Source organism: Telmatherina bonti, assembly GCF_933228915.1.
Source record: "Telmatherina bonti genome assembly, chromosome: 24".
NCBI lineage: Eukaryota > Metazoa > Chordata > Actinopteri > Atheriniformes > Telmatherinidae > Telmatherina > Telmatherina bonti.
In genome coordinates this window covers 28,868,348-28,890,010 of record NC_136633.1, presented here as the reverse complement: position 1 = coordinate 28,890,010, position 21,663 = coordinate 28,868,348, and the positions used below count along the sequence as shown (strand labels likewise).

Here is a 21,663-nt window from a genome sequence, read left to right as displayed (position 1 = left end):
CTCTCTCTCAGAGCCGTGACGTCAGCGCTTAACTGTGGACATCTCCGTTGCGCGCGCGGCAGCGCCGCTCCGCATCCATCCAGCGCGCACCGCACGCGGCCGCCGCCGCCGCACCGCCCCGCGCTCAGACTTAACCGGCACTGCTTCCACATATGCTGCATCCACCCCCCGCGAGGACAGCCTCCACCCCGCCACACCCCCCTCCCCCCGGGCCCCTGAACCCCGCCATGTCCTCGGCGGTCCCCGACACGGAGGAGTCGGCGCACAGCTCCCCGCTGACGCCGCTCAAGCTGGTCGGACTGGTCTGCGTCTTCCTGGCGCTCTGCCTGGACGTGGGAGCCGTGATGAGCCCCGCGTGGGTGACTGCCGACGACCAGTACTACCTTTCCCTGTGGGAGTCCTGCGTGAAGCCCGCGAGCCTCGACAGCTGGCGGTGCAGCAGCACGCTGGACGCAGGTAAGACTGCTGGGGCTCCTGTCAGGTCCACAGAGCTTTGCTTCTTATTGGTGCTTATTTATTCCTTAGAGATGATGATGATGATGAAGCTTCACTACTTCTGCATCCAAACAGGAGAACAAAGAGCCAAAACAATGCAGAACCCAAACAAACTGATCCTATTGGATGATCCGGCTGCAGGTGTCCTGCAGAGAAACTCTCATCCTGGGTCCTGGTCTGACTCTGCAGATCTGACCTTTTAGAACCAGAAATGTGCCACAACGTCACCCAGATCCTCAGACAGGGGTCCCACTTGGACCGGATCAGGTTGAAGGAGCCATGTGTCACGACTTCAGGATGTTTTCCAGATTCCAGGAGCTTCTGTAAAACCTTTATGTTAAAACCTGTCCAAGAGTTTCACATCGTTCACATGGACCCCCCCAAACCACTTTATCCTCCTTATTTAGGAAGATTCTGACAGTTTTCCAGCCTTCAATTCAGAGTTTTATCAGTTTGTCCAGAAATAAGGTCATTACCTGCTGCTTATAAATCAGAATCAGAGTCTTTATCTCAGCCTGGGCATCAGCGTGGTGAAGGGAATCCACCAGAAACCACTTCATTTTCCGCATGAGGCCAGAACTTCATCCTCCTCAGGTTCTGCATCACAGAAATCTGCTCTGGTGGTTTTCATGTGTTTCAGTCCAGCTTCCTGTTCAGTTTCTGTGTCATAACGCTTCTTTTAACTGCATGGCAATGTTTGGTGAAAAATGCAGCAATGAAAAAAACCATGCAGACTGCTCAAACACTGAGCTCTGTAGTCTCTAGCCGCTACTGACTAAACTCTGGTTTATTTTCATCTTAGCTAGCCTCTAGCCGCTACTGACTAAACTCTGGTCTATTTACATCTTAGCTAGCCTCTAGCCGCTACTGACTAAACTCTGGTCTATTTACATCTTAGCTAGCCTCTAGCCGCTACTGACTAAACTCTGGTCTATTTACATCTTAGCTAGCCTCTAGCCGCTACTGACTAAACTCTGGTCTATTTACATCTTAGCTAGCCTCTAGCCGCTACTGACTAAACTCTGGTTTATTTACATCTTAGCTAGCCTCTAGCCGCTACTGACTAAACTCTGGTCTATTTACATCTTAGCTAGCCTCTAGCCGCTACTGACTAAACTCTGGTTTATTTACATCTTAGCTAGCCTCTAGCCGCTACTGACTAAACTCTGGTCTATTTACATCTTAGCTAGCCTCTAGCCGCTACTGACTAAACTCTGGTCTATTTACATCTTAGCTAGCCTCTAGCCGCTACTGACTAAACTCTGGTTTATTTACATCTTAGCTAGCCTCTAGCCGCTACTGACTAAACTCTGGTTTATTTTCATCTTAGCTAGCCTCTAGCCGCTACTGACTAAACTCTGGTTTATTTTCATCTTAACTAGCCTCTAGCCGCTACTGACTAAACTCTGGTCTATTTACATCTTAGCTAGCCTCTAGCCGCTACTGACTAAACTCTGGTCTATTTACATCTTAGCTAGCCTCTAGCCGCTACTGACTAAACTCTGGTTTATTTACATCTTAGCTAGCCTCTAGCCGCTACTGACTAAACTCTGGTTTATTTTCATCTTAGCTAGCCTCTAGCCGCTACTGACTAAACTCTGGTCTATTAACATCTTAGCTAGCCTCTAGCCGCTACTGACTAAACTCTGGTCTATTTACATCTTAGCTAGCCTCTAGCCGCTACTGACTAAACTCTGGTCTATTTACATCTTAGCTAGCCTCTAGCCGCTACTGACTAAACTCTGGTTTATTTACATCTTAGCTAGCCTCTAGCCGCTACTGACTAAACTCTGGTTTATTTTCATCTTAGCTAGCCTCTAGCCGCTACTGACTAAACTCTGGTCTATTTACATCTTAGCTAGCCTCTAGCCGCTACTGACTAAACTCTGGTTTATTTACATCTTAGCTAGCCTCTAGCCGCTACTGACTAAACTCTGGTCTATTTACATCTTAGCTAGCCTCTAGCCGCTACTGACTAAACTCTGGTTTATTTTCATCTTAGCTAGCCTCTAGCCGCTACTGACTAAACTCTGGTCTATTTACATCTTAGCTAGCCTCTAGCCGCTACTGACTAAACTCTGGTTTATTTACATCTTAGCTAGCCTCTAGCCGCTACCGACTAAACTCTGGTTTATTTTCATCTTAGCTAGCCTCTAGCCGCTACTGACTAAACTCTGGTTTATTGACATCTTAGCTAGCCTCTAGCCGCTACCGACTAAACTCTGGTCTATTTACATCTTAGCTAGCCTCTAGCCGCTACCGACTAAACTCTGGTCTATTTACATCTTAGCTAGCCTCTAGCCCCTACTGACTAAACTCTGGTTTATTTACATCTTAGTAAGCCTCTAGTTGCTACCAACTAAACTCTGGTCTATTTACATCTTAGCTAGCCTCTAGCCGCTACTGACTAAACTCTGGTTTATTTTCATCTTAGCTAGCCTCTAGCCGCTACCGACTAAACTCTGGTCTATTTACATCTTAGCTAGCCTCTAGCCGCTACCGACTAAACTCTGGTCTATTTACATCTTAGCTAGCCTCTAGCCGCTACTGACTAAACTCTGGTTTATTTTTCATCTTAGCTAGCCTCTAGTCACTACCGACTAAACTCTGGTCTATTTACATCTTATCTAGCCTGTAGCTCCTGTCGCTGCCTCATGCTGTCTGATTCGTCTTTTTGTTGTCTCTCTCTATTCCTTCCTTTGTTGCCGTACCCAGCTGGGTCTTTCAGCTCGTAGCTCCGAGGTTGATTATTGATGGTGGATTGGTTTCCAGGGAAACAATTCACAAGGATCACAATTTGCAAGGCCTGTTTAACTTGCCTTCTGTTTTAAACAAAATAACAAAAATAATTTAGTATATTTTCACAACTACATGTATGGTCCAGGTCTCGGCAGAAAGGAGACGTCAGAGATCGCTACAGACGTGTCAGAATCAACATATTTCTCACGTGTTGGAGTAAATTAACCTGGAACACAGTAGAACATGGAAATTTTAAACTCCTCCTCACCTCCTCCTGTTCTCCTCTTCACCTCCTCCTGTTCTCCTCCTCACCTCCTCCTGTTCTCCTCTTCACCTCCTCCTGTTCTCCTCCTCCCCTCCTCCTGTTCTCCTCCTCACCTCCTCCTGTTCTCCTCTTCACCTCCTCCTGTTCTCCTCCTCACCTCCTCCTGTTCTCCTCCTGTTTTCCTCCTCACCTCCTCCTCACCTCCTCCTGTTCTCCTCCTGTTCTCCTCCGCACCTCCTCCTGTTCTCCTCCTCACCTCCTCTTCTCCTCTGCACCTCCTCCTGTTCTCCTCTGCACCTCCTCCTGTTTTCCTCCTCACCTCCTCCTGTTCTCCTCCTGTTTTCCTCCTCACCTCCTCCTGTTCTCCTCCTGTTCTCCTCTGCACCTCCTCCTGTTTTCCTCCTCACCTCCTCCTGTTCTCCTCCTCACCTCCTCCTGTTCTCCTCCTGTTTTCCTCCTCACCTCCTCCTGTTCTCCTCCTCACCTCCTCCTGTTCTCCTCTGCACCTCCTCCTGTTTTCCTCCTCACCTCCTCCTGTTCTCCTCCTCACCTCCTCCTCACCTCCTCCTGTTCTCCTCCGCACCTCCTCCTGTTCTCCTCCTCCTCACCTCCTCCTGTTTTCCTCCTCCTCACCTCCTCCTGTTCTCCTCCTGTTCTCCTCTTCACCTCCTCCTGTTCTCCTCCTGTTCTCCTCTTCACCTCCTCCTGTTCTCCTCTGCACCTCCTCCTGTTCTCCTCCTCACCTCCTCCTGTTCTCCTCCTCACCTCCTCCTGTTCTCCTCCTCACCTCCTCCTGTTCTCCTCTGCACCTCCTCCTGTTCTCCTCTGCACCTCCTCCTGTTTTCCTCCTCACCTCCTCCTGTTTTCCTCCTCACCTCCTCCTGTTCTCCTCCTCACCTCCTCCTGTTTTCCTCCTCACCTCCTCCTGTTCTCCTCCTGTTTTCCTCCTCACCTCCTCCTGTTCTCCTCCTGTTTTCCTCTTCACCTCCTCCTGTTCTCCTCCTCACCTCCTCCTGTTCTCCTCCTGTTCTCCTCCTCACCTCCTCCTGTTCTCCTCTGCACCTCCTCCTGTTCTCCTCCGCACCTCCTCCTGTTCTCCTCCTCACCTCCTCCTGTTCTCCTCCTCCTGTTCTCCTCTTGTTTTCCTCCGCACCTCCTCCTGTTTTCCTCCTCACCTCCTCCTGTTCTCCTCCTCACCTCCTCCTGTTCTCCTCCGCACCTCCTCCTGTTCTCCTCCTCCTCACCTCCTCCTGTTTTCCTCCTCCTCACCTCCTCCTGTTCTCCTCTTCACCTCCTCCTGTTCTCCTCCTGTTCTCCTCTTCACCTCCTCCTGTTCTCCTCCTGTTCTCCTCTTCACCTCCTCCTGTTCTCCTCCGCACCTCCTCCTGTTCTCCTCCTCACCTCCTCCTGTTCTCCTCGTCCTGTTCTCCTCTTGTTTTCCTCCGCACCTCCTCCTGTTTTCCTCCTCACCTCCTCCTGTTCTCCTCCTCACCTCCTCCTGTTCTCCTCCTCACCTCCTCCTGTTTTCCTCCTCACCTCCTCCTGTTCTCCTCCTGTTTTCCTCTTCACCTCCTCCTGTTCTCCTCCTCACCTCCTCCTGTTCTCCTCCTCACCTCCTCCTGTTCTCCTCCTCACCTCCTCCTCACCTCCTCCTGTTCTCCTCTGCACCTCCTCCTGTTTTCCTCCTCACCTCCTCCTGTTCTCCTCCTGTTTTCCTCTTCACCTCCTCCTGTTCTCCTCCTCACCTCCTCCTGTTTTCCTCCTCACCTCCTCCTGTTCTCCTCCTGTTTTCCTCTTCACCTCCTCCTGTTCTCCTCCTCACCTCCTCCTGTTCTCCTCCTCACCTCCTCCTGTTCTCCTCTGCACCTCCTCCTGTTTTCCTCCTCACCTCCTCCTGTTCTCCTCCTGTTTTCCTCTTCACCTCCTCCTGTTCTCCTCCTCACCTCCTCCTGTTTTCCTCCTCACCTCCTCCTGTTCTCCTCCTGTTTTCCTCTTCACCTCCTCCTGTTCTCCTCCTCACCTCCTCCTGTTCTCCTCCTCACCTCCTCCTGTTCTCCTCTGCACCTCCTCCTGTTCTCCTCCGCACCTCCTCCTGTTCTCCTCCTCACCTCCTCCTGTTCTCCTCCTCCTGTTCTCCTCTTGTTTTCCTCCGCACCTCCTCCTGTTTTCCTCCTCACCTCCTCCTGTTCTCCTCCTCACCTCCTCCTGTTCTCCTCCTCACCTCCTCCTGTTTTCCTCCTCACCTCCTCCTGTTCTCCTCCTGTTCTCCTCCTCACCTCCTCCTGTTCTCCTCCTCACCTCCTCCTGTTTTCCTCCTCACCTCCTCCTGTTCTCCTCCTGTTCTCCTCCTCACCTCCTCCTGTTCTCCTCCTCACCTCCTCCTGTTCTCCTCCTCACCTCCTCCTGTTTTCCTCCTCACCTCCTCCTGTTCTCCTCCTGTTTTCCTCCTCACCTCCTCCTGTTCTCCTCTGCACCTCCTCCTGTTTTCCTCCTCACCTCCTCCTGTTCTCCTCCTGTTTTCCTCCTCACCTCCTCCTGTTCTCCTCCTCACCTCGTCCCTTTCTCCTCCTGTTCTCCTCCTCATCTCCTCCTCTGATCAGCTCTAACGTGACTCCTTTTATCACTCCAGTCGTCTGATCTCCTCCTGTTTGTTGTTATTCTGTTTTCCTCCTCCTCCTGTCCTCCTCCTGTTCTCCTCCTCCTCCTCCTCTTCCTCCTCCTCCCTGAAGGCCTCCTTATGCATTTCTAATGTAAATATATTCTGTTATTTTACCATCTTCCTCCTCCTCCTCTTCCTCGTCATGCCCCCCCCTTCCCGGCTCCATCCACCCCCCCAGAGATGGCTGCTCTATTTGTAGCAGCAGAAGGAGGGACAGGTTATGATGGAGCAGAGTAGCTTCCTCTTCATCTTCATCTTCCTCTGGAGTGAAAGGCCTCCTGGATCTGAAAGCAGTGAAGGATTGTGGGTAAAGAGGGACGGCAGAAAGTGCTGTGAGTGGTCAGTAAGAGGAAAGTGCTGCGCTGCACCACTTATCTGATCATTTATTAATCTGCTGTGTTCCTGCATGAACAGGTATTGATCGGGACACGATGAGTCATCTGCAATCAGGATAAAAATACTCCAGAAACATCCGGATGTTTTCGTCAGATGTCAGATAAACAGAAAACAGTATTTTCCACGACGCTGGAATACATTCATCAATCTGTCAATATGATCATGGAAATATACTAAATTTATTTAAACAGGAACATAATTTAATTTTAAACAAAAAGATGAGCTATTTTACATGTTCAGAATGATCATACTTTCACTTTATTGGTGATAAAAATATAGTTTGTATAGTAAATGAATGCTCAAATGAATCTGGGATCGTCCTGTTTGATCAGTTACTTCCAGAATAAATTAGCTAAATTTTTTTGTCTTAAGACTGGTCGACGTAGCCTGGATATAAAATCTCAGACTTTTTTCTTTTAATTCAAAATAATATTTTATTCAGTTTCTTTTCTCTCATAAAAACATATCGAACTTTTTAAAAACATCAAACTTGATGCCTTTGCACACGTTTCTAGCACGTCTGCTTTTATACCCAACCCTGGCACCCTCACCTGTCAGCCGACTCTACACTGTTGGAAATGTTTCTCTCTTTTTAAAGACCAATAAACTGCAGGTTTGTTGTCTTCTTCCCAACTTTCCAGGAAAACGATTTCACATTCGTTTACGCCAACCATCCACCGTGTCCTTGTCTATTTTCTGCCCTCATATCTTCCTTCCTCCTCATCTTTCATCTTCCTCTCCTGCATCTCATGTTTCACCTCCATCTAAATCCTCCGTCTGCCTGTAAATCGCTCGTCTTATCTCCTCCCTCCACCATCTATTCCACGTGGGTTTTTTAGTCAGAGCGGAACAGATAATCCTGGAATCTCATTTCCACACGAAGCTGTGAAGATAAAAACCCTGAAAGCATGAAAACAGCCAGATGATCCTGCTGCAGATGTAGAACCAGCTGTTGTCATGTTAATTAGATTATTATTCATCTGCCAACATGCTGGAATATTCCACATCTCACTGGTACGTTTATTAGCAGAATATCACATGCCACAATAAGAGCTCCAACATCCTGAATCAATCTCATGAGAAAAACATCTTATCCAGACTTAAACTTGGGTTTGTGAGCTTTATGTTTAAATAAACTAATAAAAGATTTTTTTACTTTAAATAAAGACATTTAACCAGCGTAACATGGTACCAGAGTCTTTAAACCAGCAGGTCGAAACCAACCAGTTTGCCAGGTAAAGTACCAGCTTTTATTCTGAAATATCTCCATAAAAACAAAAAGAAGCAGAGTTATGGAGCTGTAGGTCGGGGGTTTCACTTAAAATTTTCATCAGCTTTGCTCTTAAATTCTTAAATCCAGGTAGAAAACCATCCAGATGCAGCTTAAATATTTATACGTTTTTAAAAAGGAAATGTTCAGCCTCCATCCTCTGCTTGGACGTCAGCAGGTGAAACAGTGACATGATGGATTTCAGTTCAGCTTCGCTCATCGTTTGGATGGAAAATTACTTTTTATTTCATTCAGCTTCATCTGTCATGGTGGGTGAAAGAAATATACCTTAAGAGTCCTCAGAGGGTCCACGCATCTGCCTTCAGGTCCCGCTAAGAGCCACATTGGACCTTCAGGGACAGAAATGTTCCTCCACTAGTGAACAGCCAAACATCGTGCTGAGAGCTCATCCTCCTTGCTGTGGGTCCGTAGGTGGGACGTCCAGCCTAGACCGATGCTGGGATCCAGGCTTGGGCGTCAACGTTGACATTTTGCACATGAACATTGGTGGAAAAGCAGCACAAACTCACATCCAATGAAACCAATTAAAACTGTGTGCTCAGCTTATAAATGAAAAGCAGACCAGCTGTGTTAGCATGTATCTCTATTAGCATTTATCTGTGTTAGCCTGTATCTCTATTAGCATTTATCTGTGTTAGCCTGTATCTCTATTAGCATTTATCTGTGTTAGCCTGTATCGCTATTAGCATTTATCTGTGTTAGCCTGTATCTCTATTAGCATGTATCAGTGTTAGCCTGTATCTCTATTAGCATTTATCTGTGTTAGCCTGTATCTCTATTAGCATTTATCTGTGTTAGCCTGTATCTCTATTAGCATGTATCAGTGTTAGCATTTATTTGTTTTAGCGTGTAACTGTGTTAGCATGTATCTATGGCTTTTGTATATAGCTTTTAGTTTGTATCTGTTAGACTGTATCTGCTTTAGCATGTATCTGTGTTAGCTTCTAACTGTGTCAGTGTCTTAGCATGTATTTCTGACAGCGTATATATCTTTTAGTGTGTACCTGTATTAGCTTGCATCTCTGTTAGCATGTATCTGTGTTAGTTTGTAAGTGTATTATAGTGTGTTAGCATATATCTATATCTTTGAGCATGTATCTATGTTAGCCTGTGTGGTTTGTTTTATGCTACAGTCATCTTGCAGACACTTACATTTGATAAGTGATCAATTAACCGTAGCAGTTAAGCTAATATGCATTTTTGACAAGATGCCAGAAAAGCTTTTTGTTTGCACAGGTCCACTTAGCAATCTCCTTCTTCATTCCCTGACTCTCCACCCAGACCTCCTCTCCTTCCCACCTCCCTCTCCTGTACCTTCAACACCCTCCTCCTCCTCCTCTTCCTCCTTTGCTTACCTCGCTGCCCTCTTTGTCCTTGCAACATTTGGTTGATGCGCCTCTACTTGCATGTTTTTCTCTTTTATCGCCCATCACCCTCCCAGAGATGCTCATTTCCACCAAACATGTCGCCATCATCATCTCTGTGTCCTTCCTTTCTCCTTCCTTCCTTTCATTCATTTCTTCTCTTCATCCTTCAGTCATCTTTATGCCGCCTTTAGATTCTCCTCTAGTCCAGCTCACCTTTTACATTCTAACTTCTTTCTATCCTTCATTTCCATCTTGCTTCCTTCCCTCCTCTTCTTTCTCTCTTCACTCCTTTCATTTAGTCCTATAAAAGCTTTTCCCTCCATACCTCCATCTTATTGTCCCTTCATCTCACTTTTTCACCTCCAGTATTCAGAGGAAAATCATTTATAGGATTCAATAAAATTATTTTTCTTAAAACATTTTCTTGTAAAATCTTGTTTGTATGTTGCTTGTTTGTTCTCACTTTTGTCTCTTCTTTTCTCTCCATCCTTTTACCTCCCAGACTGGCAGGTTGCCTCGCTGGTCCTGTTGCTAGGGGGCGGAGCCTTGGTGCTGATGTCATTTCTGGTAGCTTTGGTCGCTGTGTGCATCGGCACAAGACGGCAGTTCTACGCTCCTGTTGCCTTCATGCTCTTTGCTGCAGGTCAGCACACACACACACACACACACACACACACACACACACACACACACACACATTGTTTAGCAAACAGTCAATACGGTTACTTAATTAACCAGATCAGATGAGGTGGCAGGAAGTTGCAGGGTGATCCGTCTGAACGTTGGCATGCATTTAAATGATCTGTATTCAACAAGGTGCAGACACTTAGTCAATTCTTGACCATCAGAAATCCCACAATGCAGTAGAGTCCCCATAAAACTTGATGGACCCCTGAAACGTGTTGGCTTCCCCACCAAAGTCCATTTCTGCTCCCTTTAGTACGTAAATATGGACTTTGTCATATGTCTCCGTCCTCATCCTTCCACACGTTTTTACGTTGCCACGGTTACGTCAGTTCATCCACTAGGGGGCAGTGCTAAGTTTAGAGTTCGCTTCCACATTTTGACACCAGTTAGTAGCGATTACGTAGAAAGTTGTTTACATCAATCCAGAAACACCAGAAGAAGAAAGAAAACCTGGACTTCTTCTGGTGCTGTTTATTTGGTGGTTTTGGCATTGTATTCTTTTTGTTTCTCTTCTTTTCTCTGGTTTGTTCCTTGGTATATCAGGATGCTATACAACACAACCATAGACTGTATAAGAATGATGGATGGAGCCTCCGGTGGTTAAAAATGAAGCCTATGCGGAAGTTCCTAAAACTGCAGTTCCCCCTTCATCCACTAGGGGCTGCAAAACAGAGCAAATCCCCATAGACTCCCATGTTAAAAAGACCAACTTCACAGCAGAAATAAACATGTTTACAGCAAAAATAAACATGTTCACAGCTGAAATAAACATGTTTACGGCAGAAATACACGTTTACAGCAGGAATAAACACGTTTACAGCAGAAATAAACATGTTTACAGCTGAAATAAACATGTTTACAGCAGAAATACACATGTTTACAGCAGAAATAAACATGTTTACAGCAGGAATAAACATGTTTGCATCAGGAATAAACACGTTTACATCAGAAATAAACATGTTTACAGCAGGAATAAACACGTTTACAGCAGGAATAAACACGTTTACAGCAGAAATAAACATGTTTACAGCTGAAATAAACATGTTTACAGCTGAAATAAACATGTTTACAGCAGAAATACACATGTTTACAGCAGAAATAAACATGTTTACAGCAGGAATAAACACGTTTACAGCAGGAATAAACACGTTTACAGCAGAAATAAACATGTTTACAGCAGGAATAAACATGTTTACATCAGGAATAAACATGTTTACAGCAGAAATACACGTTTACAGCAGGAATAAACATGTTTACAGCAGGAATAAACATGTTTACAGCTGAAATAAACATGTTTACAGCTGAAATAAACATGTTTACAGCAGAAATAAACATGTTCACAACTTACAAAGTAAGTACAAAAATCCATTTTAGGTTTAATAGGTCAGGTTTACCTTCATGACAACTGTGGGGGGAGTGAATTTTTTTCTAACTCGCCCGTTTAAAAGTAATTTAATCTCAAAGTTCGGCATATTTAGGGGCGTGTCCTTTTGATTGACAGGTACCCGATCTCCCGCTTCAAGTCAGAAGAACGTAGAACAACCGCGGTTTTTAGCCGGTTAACAGCGTGACTTAGCTTTAGCCCGCTTACCTCCGTTAGCTGATTAGCTCCTGTTATCTCCGGGTTAGCTCGGTTAGCTCTTAGCTTCAGAAAGCTCGGAGTTCGCTCGATGTCAATCATCTACCATGACGCTCACAGCCCCCCTCTCAGCTCCACCTCTTTGCCCTTATATGTATTTTCCGGGAGAGACGACACGCATGCCCCTGCCAACATGGTGATGGTAGGAACCGCCCACCGAGCTTCAATTCAGCTCTTCAGAAACCTACGGGTGACGTCACGGAGGCTCCGCCCATCTTTTTATATACAGTCTATGAACACAATACTGCCCCCAGTGGTTTCCTGTGGTATTGTTCTTTTTTCTGCAACCAGCATGAATGGGTGTTAAAAGAGCACAAGAACACACAAATCTGTCTTGTAAACTTTTTCCTTGATCTTAAACTGAGTGTTCGCACCCAAAACTACATTGATGCAAGTAGAGTCCTCATAAAACTTGCTGGACCCCACAAATGCAGATCAAGCAATACACATAGAAACTATGCTAATCCTGCTGAAGATCTGTGCTAGAAAAATGATGTAAACTACACTAGACAGTTTCGCCCATTTCCTGCGTCAGTTATAAACTTAATTTGGTCCATTTTCAATAAACTTAGCAGTTCGCCATTTGATGCAGAAAACGGAGCAATGCCATCAGAAACCACAAGGGGCAGTGTTGCACTGTAGAGCTGATACAAACCAGACACGAAGAAGAGGAAGATTACCACAAAAAATGTCTTTTTTGTTCTTTAGAATCTCATTTTTTAAACTTATTTTTTAATCTAATTTAATTTAAGTCCAGTTATAATCCGATTAAAACAATCCATTATGGATTCTACTCGGTTCCATTAATAACTGAATGTGTGAAACAAGCCACAATATGTTTCTTGGTAATCAGCTGAAATTTTGCCATATTTTTAAGAAATTTTCCCCAAATGACGCTAAATGATGCAGACTATCTGCAGCTTGTTGTGACATTTAGCTGGCTGGTCTCTGTGCTCCTCCTCCAGTCGTCCTGCAGGCCTGCTGCTTGGTCCTCTTCCCCGTCAAGTTCATTGAGAGCATCAACCTGAGGATCTACCATGAGTTCAACTGGGGCTACGGTCTGGCCTGGGGGGGGACCATCTTCTCCTTCGGTGGAGGAATCCTCTACTGCCTCAACCCCAAGAACTATGAGGAGTACTACTAACTGGATTCTTGCCGAGGTACACAAGGAGTGGGAGAGGGGGAGAGTACTGTGGATTTTAGCTTTAACTTCATCAAAACAAGCTTTGGAGCTGGGAAAGAAAAACAGAGGTCCACCACTGGAGGGGTGGGGCTGGTTTTTATCACCCCCCGCCAAGCTTTGAACCCCCCTCCCCAGACATTCATGTCCATCGTAGAACCGGTCCTTCATCTGGATCTGGTTTTTGTTCACCACACATCTGTGGAGGTCGTGCTCCTCTCACCCGTTTGTGGACCAGACTAATTCCTGCTGGAGCACGGAGAGCTGAGGGGGAATATCAGGATGCCTGCTCAATATTCTGGGATCGACCCACTTGTCTGTTACCATGGCAACCTGCAGGGAGCACACAAGCAGTTGTCATGATTGATTAGCCGTGGTCAGAGGTGTGAGACGGTCCTCTGCATGTCTGTCCTCATGCAACTCAAGTTGGAACGGTTTATCTCTGAGCTGCAGTATGGTGTGCATGTTTCCATACACGCCATACATCTGCAGGGACTTCCCGCTACGTCTGCAGGGACTTCCCTCTACGTCTGCAGGGACTTCCCGCTACGTCTGCAGGGACTTCCCGCTACGTCTGCTGGGACTTCCCGCTACGTCTGCAGGGACTTCCCTCTACGTCTGCTGGGACTTCCCTCTACGTCTGCTGGGACTTCCCGCTACGTCTGCTGGGACTTCCCGCTACGTCTGCAGGGACTTCCCGCTACGTCTGCAGGGACTTCCCTCTACGTCTGCAGGGACTTCCCGCTACGTCTGCAGGGACTTCCCTCTACGTCTGTTGACACTTCTGGCTACGTCTGCAGGGACTTCCCGCTACGTCTGCAGGGACTTCCCGCTACGTCTGCAGGGACTTCCCTCTACGTCTGTTGACACTTCTGGCTACGTCTGCAGGGACTTCCCTCTACGTCTGCAGGGACTTCCCGCTACGTCTGCAGGGACTTCCCTCTACGTCTGCTGGGACTTCCCGCTACGTCTGCAGGGACTTCCCTCTACGTCTGCAGGGACTTCCCGCTACGTCTGCAGGGACTTCCCGCTACGTCTGCAGGGACTTCCCGCTACGTCTGCAGGGACTTCCCGCTACGTCTGCAGGGACTTCCCGCTACGTCTGCAGGGACTTCCCGCTACGTCTGCAGGGACTTCCCGCTACGTCTGCAGGGACTTCCCTCTACGTCTGCAGGGACTTCCCTCTACGTCTGCAGGGACTTCCCGCTACGTCTGCAGGGACTTCCCGCTACGTCTGCAGGGACTTCCCTCTACGTCTGCTGGGACTTCCCGCTACGTCTGCAGGGACTTCCCTCTACGTCTGTTGAGACTTCCCGCTACGTCTGCAGGGACTTCCCGCTACGTCTGCAGGGACTTCCCTCTACGTCTGCAGGGACTTCCCTCTACGTCTGCTGGGACTTCCCTCTACGTCTGCAGGGACTTCCCGCTACGTCTGCAGGGACTTCCCGCTACGTCTGCAGGGACTTCCCTCTACGTCTGCTGGGACTTCCCGCTACATCTGCTGGGACTTCCCGCTACGTCTGCAGGGACTTCCCTCTACGTCTGCAGGGACTTCCCTCTACGTCTGCAGGGACTTCCCGCTACGTCTGCAGGGACTTCCCGCTACGTCTGCTGGGACTTCCCTCTACGTCTGCAGGGACTTCCCTCTACGTCTGCAGGGACTTCCCTCTACGTCTGCTGGGACTTCCCGCTACGTCTGCTGGGACTTCCCTCTACGTCTGTTGACACTTCTGGCTACGTCTGCAGGGACTTCCCGCTACGTCTGCAGGGACTTCCCTCTACGTCTGCAGGGACTTCCCTCTACGTCTGCAGGGACTTCCCGCTACGTCTGCTGGGACTTCCCTCTACGTCTGTTGACACTTCTGGCTACGTCTGCAGGGACTTCCCGCTACGTCTGCAGGGACTTCCCTCTACGTCTGCAGGGACTTCCCTCTACGTCTGCTGGGACTTCCCTCTACGTCTGCAGGGACTTCCCGCTACGTCTGCTGGGACTTCCCTCTACGTCTGCAGGGACTTCCCTCTACGTCTGCTGGGACTTCCCTCTACGTCTGCAGGGACTTCCCGCTACGTCTGCAGGGACTTCCCGCTACGTCTGCAGGGACTTCCCTCTACGTCTGCAGGGACTTCCCTCTACGTCTGCAGGGACTTCCCTCTACGTCTGCTGGGACTTCCCTCTACGTCTGCTGGGACTTCCCTCTACGTCTGCAGGGACTTCCCTCTACGTCTGCAGGGACTTCCCGCTACGTCTGCAGGGACTTCCCTCTACGTCTGCAGGGACTTCCCGCTACGTCTGCAGGGACTTCCCGCTACGTCTGCAGGGACTTCCCTCTACGTCTGCAGGGACTTCCCGCTACGTCTGCTGGGACTTCCCTCTACGTCTGCAGGGACTTCCCGCTACGTCTGCAGGGACTTCCCGCTACGTCTGCAGGGACTTCCCTCTACGTCTGCAGGGACTTCCCGCTACGTCTGCAGGGACTTCCCGCTACGTCTGCAGGGACTTCCCTCTACGTCTGCAGGGACTTCCCGCTACGTCTGCTGGGACTTCCCTCTACGTCTGCAGGGACTTCCCGCTACGTCTGCAGGGACTTCCCTCTACGTCTGCAGGGACTTCCCTCTACGTCTGCAGGGACTTCCCTCTACGTCTGCAGGGACTTCCCTCTACGTCTGCAGGGACTTCCCTCTACGTCTGCAGGGACTTCCCGCTACGTCTGCAGGGACTTCCCTCTACGTCTGCTGGGACTTCCCGCTACGTCTGCAGGGACTTCCCGCTACGTCTGCTGGGACTTCCCTCTACGTCTGCAGGGACTTCCCGCTAGTCTGCTGGGACTTCCCTCTACGTCTGCAGGGACTTCCCGCTACGTCTGCTGGGACTTCCCTCTACGTCTGCTGGGACTTCCCTCTACGTCTGCAGGGACTTCCCGCTACGTCTGCAGGGACTTCCCGCTACGTCTGCAGGGACTTCCCGCTACGTCTGCTGGGACTTCCCTCTACGTCTGCTGGGACTTCCCTCTACGTCTGCAGGGACTTCCCGCTACGTCTGCAGGGACTTCCCTCTACGTCTGCAGGGACTTCCCTCTACGTCTGCTGGGACTTCCCTCTACGTCTGCAGGGACTTCCCGCTACGTCTGCAGGGACTTCCCTCTACGTCTGCAGGGACTTCCCTCTACGTCTGCTGGGACTTCCCTCTACGTCTGCAGGGACTTCCCGCTACGTCTGCAGGGACTTCCCTCTACGTCTGCTGGGACTTCCCGCTACGTCTGCAGGGACTTCCCGCTACGTCTGCAGGGACTTCCCTCTACGTCTGCAGGGACTTCCCTCTACGTCTGCTGGGACTTCCCGCTACGTCTGCAGGGACTTCCCTCTACGTCTGCAGGGACTTCCCGCTACGTCTGCAGGGACTTCCCGCTACGTCTGCAGGGACTTCCCTCTACGTCTGCAGGGACTTCCCTCTACGTCTGCTGGGACTTCCCGCTACGTCTGCAGGGACTTCCCGCTACGTCTGCACGGACTTCCCTCTACGTCTGCTGGGACTTCCCTCTACGTCTGCAGGGACTTCCCTCTACGTCTGCAGGGACTTCCCGCTACGTCTGCAGGGACTTCCCTCTACGTCTGCTGGGACTTCCCGCTACGTCTGCAGGGACTTCCCGCTACGTCTGCTGGGACTTCCCGCTACGTCTGCTGGGACTTCCCGCTACGTCTGCTGGGACTTCCCGCTACGTCTGCTGGGACTTCCCGCTGTGTCTGCTGGGACTTCCCGCTACGTCTGCTGGGACTTCCCTCTACGTCTGCTGGGACTTCCCGCTACGTCTGCAGGGACTTCCCGCTGTGTCTGCTGGGACTTCCTTCTACGTCTGCAGGGACTTCCCACTACATCTGCAGGGATGCCTGCTGGATGGAAGTCTTCAGTCAGCAGGGCCTTTTCATTTAGCACCCAGCTGTTTACGGCCAGCATGATGTCAGCATAAACACAGTTTGACGGTTAGCGCAGAATTTAGCATCACATGTTGTTAAAGATGTAAAAGTAGGTTTATTTTCTGTCTACACATCACCTCAGATCTTTTGGAGGTGGAGTTGTGTGTGTTAAAACATTATCACTGTCACTCTATACTGTGCATGTAAACGCGGCCACCGTTCACTAACTGGTCATGAACAAAACCTTGTATTAAACTGATCACCGTAGCGACAGACGTAGCGACAGACGTAGCGAAGGACGTAGTGATGGACGTAGTGACGGACGTAGAGACAGACGTAGCTACGGATGCAATTGCAAGAACGGGCCGGATCTAGTTTCCAGGCCTTCGGCTGATGTGAAGGTGGTGGTGCAGATTCGTCCTCCTACCTGATGGAAGTTTCACCGTGAAGATCCTGAAGAAAGTCCCACATTGGGTGGAAACTGACTGATGTGATTGCAGGAGGACCAGCTGTGTGCTTGCATCATGAATCATGGATGATGCACTTAGTGTCCCTTCATGCAGCCAGAGAGAACTGCAGGCATTGTAACGTTTCCACGCTGTATGCACCGTATTTAATATTGTGTCATGTCTGCTTGTTTTTACTACCTAGAGAAGTCTGTGTGTTGTGGTGGAGTCTCCGGTTCCCGCAGTCAGACCTGGTTTAAAAAGCACCAAAACACCACCTCAATGATATTCCTTCAGATTTACTTAGTGGAAAGAATTATTTCAACTTTTTTTTATATGTTCTGTCATCCTTGTCTGTAAAAATGCTTTAAAACTGACAAGAATTAACGAAACACCCACCCTCCTCTTCATCAGCTCCACCTGTTCTACTTCTTGTTAACCAGCCAATCACACGGCAGCATGCGGACATGCTGAAGTTCAAACAGAGTGTCACGATGAGGAAGAACGAGGGTTGAAGGTTGTTGGTGTGAGTATTTATCTCCAGGGTTTCCAGAAAAGGTCTGAAGAAGAGAAAACATCCAGCAGCAGCAGTTAAAGCTGATATTAGGCTCAGAACCTAATTAACTAGAAGGTGGACCTGGTGAAGAGTCCATACCACTATGATCCATTTCATCCCAGTGCTCGGTTCCTGCAGGAACCGCTGCAGCTTGCTGATGTGCATCAGAAACCATCATGAAGGCTGTTTAGTCCAGGTCTGACTCGTAGCGGCTAGCGTTGCTGTGCTTAGTGGCTTCCTGCTGAGACGTAGAAGCTGTCTGATCATGCCATAGGGATGCAGGATGCTCGTGTGTGTGTAGAAGAAGAGAGAAACTGTGTGTATGTGCATGAGTATCGGCATGTTTTAGATGCCACTGTAGAGATGTCACTAATCAGCATTTATCTCTTTGTACGCGAGCACATTAAAGCTGACCTGCTGTACGACTGTCTTGCAGTCGTCTTTTAGCTCCACACTCATCTCAGAGAGCTGACCGCTCCAGAAAGACTTCAGCTGAGGCCGTTCATGTCCTGAGACACTGTCGGCAGGTTTGGACTCCGGCTACCATCAGATGTCTGGACTTTAAGCAGAAGCAGCTCATGGAGAACTTTGTACATGAAACAGCTCATTTCAGATGGATGAGCTTCAATAAAGTAAGAATATCGTCCAGGATGTCACCACTGTCGACAGTTTCTTCAGTTTAACGTCGAACCGCCTGCTCGAGTTCGTTCAGAGAAGCGTTTGCAACTCGTTGCTTCTCTTTTGAAATGAAATTAAATGAAAAATACTTTATTAATCCCCAAAAGGAAATTCAACATTGTAGTATATAATAATAACTAGAGGAGGTCTTGTTCCGGAGGCTGATGGCTGCTGGCAGGAATGATCTTCTGTATCTTTCAGTCTTACATCGGACCTGAAGAAGCCTCTCACTGAACACACTTTGTTGTTTCATCACTGTGTTGTGGAGAGGGTGTGAAGAATCCTCCATCATCTTCATCAGCTTGTGCAGCATTCTTCTTTGGACAATCAGCTCCAGCGGCTCCAGAGTTACTCCAAGCACAGAAGCAGCTTTCTGGATCAGTTTGTTGATTCTCTTCAAGTCTCTGGTTCTGATGCTACTACCCCAGCAGATGCTGCAAAGCTGACTGCACTCTCCACAACAGACTTATAGAAGATATGCAACATCTTGGTGCAGACGTTAAACCATCTCAGCTTCCTTAAGAAGTACAGTCTGCTCTGACCTTTCTTGTAGATGTAGTCAGTGTTGCATTTCCAGTCCAGTTTGTTGTCCAGCTGAACTCCAAGATACTTGTATTCCTCCACCACCTCCACTCCATAATACTGCACATAGTACTGTACTCTTTGTATTCTTTCTGAGACTTCGTTAGCATCTCAAGCTCGTCTGTTTTGTTAGCTAGCGATTTCACATTACCAATGAGGACAGTCGGTAGAAATGGTTTAAATCTCCATCGCTTTCTCCTTTGTCTCACTCCCGCTCTGCATCCTCTTCTCCCAAATCAGGATTATCAGCGAAACAGAACATCAACTCCATCACGATTTGATGTTCTGTTTCGCTGATAATCCTGATTTGGGAGGGGTTAATCAGTTGATCCCGATTCTAAACAAGTCTTTCGTTGCCATGGAGACTCATCATAACAAGTCTTGAAAGAACCAAAAATATGCAGAAAAGGGTTCCTTGCAGCACACCCTCTGAACCGGCATGAAATCCTCAGAAAAAAACTACCTAATTTGAGGTAATATCTATGTGAGAAGAGTTTATACTTTTAAAAAATCAAGATAGCAAGTCAGAGCTACTACAATATGCTGCCAACAGACAGGAATGGACAACAATCTAGAATGGAATTTTACTTCATCCAGCCATTTTATTTTTCCAGTGTACAGATGATGGTAAAAAGGATTCAACTGTAAAACTACAAGAGAAAGGCTTAAATAAACGGTGAATAGGTCGGCCCCACAAGTCCCCTGTTCCTCCTCTTGCTGTAAAGTACATCATGTTACTCTCTTGGTTGCAGGAAACTGTACATCACCATGTTTTTGTCCGGAAGCGTAGGCATGTTTTTATTATTTTCATTTCTTTTGTTTATTTTATTTCATCCGTTCTACATGAAAATCATCTTGATTCTGTTTTCCTGCATATTTTCCATCAAATGGTGACACAGTTGTCATATTTATCTACTAATGTGTTCATTTTGTCGAAACAATAGTTTTCATTGACTTGAAAGTATCGCGGCAGCAGGACGGCAACATGAATAAATAAATAAAAATGGCGTGCCTGATCACTACGACCTGCAGCCTCATGTAATCTGGACTCGTGTCGTCTGGACTCGTGTTACCTGGACTTCTGTCGTCTGGACTTGCGTTGTCTGGACTTGTGTCATCGGGACAGTGGTTGTCTGGACTCGCGTCGTCTGGACTCGCATCTTCTGGACTCGTGTTGCCTGGACTCTTGTCGCCTGGACTCGTGTTGCCTGGACTCGTGTCGCCTGGACTCGTGTCGCCTGGACTGGTGTCGCCTGGACTGGTGTCGCCTGGACTGGTGTCGCCTGGACTGGTGTCGCCTGGACTCGTGTTGCCTGGACTGGTGTCGCCTGGACTCGTGTTGCCTGGACTGGTGTCGCCTGGACTGGTGTCGCCTGGACTGGTGTCGCCTGGACTCGTGTCGCCTGGACTGGTGTCGCCTGGACTGGTGTCGCCTGGACTGGTGTCGCCTGGACTGGTGTCGCCTGGACTGGTGTCGCCTGGACTGGTGTCGCCTGGACTCATGTTGCCTGGACTCGTGTCGCCTGGACTGGTGTCGCCTGGACTCGTGTCGCCTGGACTGGTGTCGCCTGGACTCGTGTCGCCTGGACTGGTGTCGCCTGGACTGGTGTCGCCTGGACTGGTGTCGCCTGGACTCGTGTTGCCTGGACTCGTGTCGCCTGGACTCGTGTCGCCTGGACTGGTGTCGCCTGGACTGGTGTCGCCTGGACTGGTGTCGCCTGGACTGGTGTCGCCTGGACTCGTGTCGCCTGGACTCGTGTCGCCTGGACTCGTGTCGCCTGGACTCGTGTTGCCTGGACTCGTGTTGCCTGGACTCGTGTCGCCTGGACTGGTGTCGCCTGGACTCGTGTTGCCTGGACTCGTGTCGCCTGGACTGGTGTCGCCTGGACTCGTGTCGCCTGGACTCGTGTCGCCTGGACTCGTGTCGCCTGGACTCGTGTCGCCTGGACTCGTGTCGCCTGGACTGGTGTCGCCTGGACTGGTGTCGCCTGGACTCGTGTCGCCTGGACTCGTGTCGCCTGGACTCGTGTCGCCTGGACTCGTGTCGCCTGGACTCGTGTCGCCTGGACTCGTGTTGCCTGGACTCGTGTCGCCTGGACTTGCGTCGTCTGGATGTGGCTTTCAGGGATCTGTCTGCATGTCCGAGTCAGTGCTGATAAATTGAAAAGCATCCTCTTCCGTCCCTCAGCAGTTTTCTTTGCACTGGTTCTGCTCCAAACCCTCTACATAAGAAACGAGGGTCTGTTTGCAACTAAAATCCCAATATCTTCTCCAATTCCAGTAAAACATCTGGAATGGTCTCCAGCTTTTGACAGTAAGAGTTTCTGTTTCCATCCTGCGTTTAACACAAGAAGGGAATGTTTCTGTCCTCATCGGGGTTCTCTGTCCTGCATCACCTTGATTCCCTGCAGGATTTTACATCACTCCACCCTGCGGTGTGAGACAAGGTCCTCTCCACAGACCTGTACCAGCGTTGTGCTGGCCTGCATGTCTTTATGAACAAGGAAAAAGATGGTTTGATGATTTTACACAAAACTGAGAAGGAAACTAAGATGTTAGATTTTCTGATGAAATCACATAAGAATGGAAGTATCTGAGATGAGTTTGATGTAAAACTGGTTGGTGGGACCTTATCTGACCTGCAGACATACAAATGTTTACTGCACTTTCATTAATCATATAAACCACAGAACATCCTGTTATTTTAGTCCTGCAGAACACATGTCAGCCCTCCAGACAAAAATATGGTAAATCACATGGTTTCTCATCGG

At 48.7% G+C, this 21,663-nt stretch overlaps 1 protein-coding gene across 1 annotated transcript; it reads left to right on the top strand.

The window, feature by feature from the left end:
- Nucleotides 1-227: 227 nt before the first annotated feature.
- On the top strand, nt 228-12,682 carry LOC306773916 (transmembrane protein 47-like; the record flags this gene model as incomplete). Its single annotated transcript, XM_079263859.1, has 3 exons — nt 228-456; nt 9,715-9,855; nt 12,504-12,682. The coding sequence occupies 3 exons, from the start codon at nt 228-230 to the stop codon at nt 12,680-12,682; spliced, it is 549 nt and encodes a 182-aa protein (XP_079119985.1).
- Between the last annotated feature and the right edge of the window lie 8,981 nt (nt 12,683-21,663).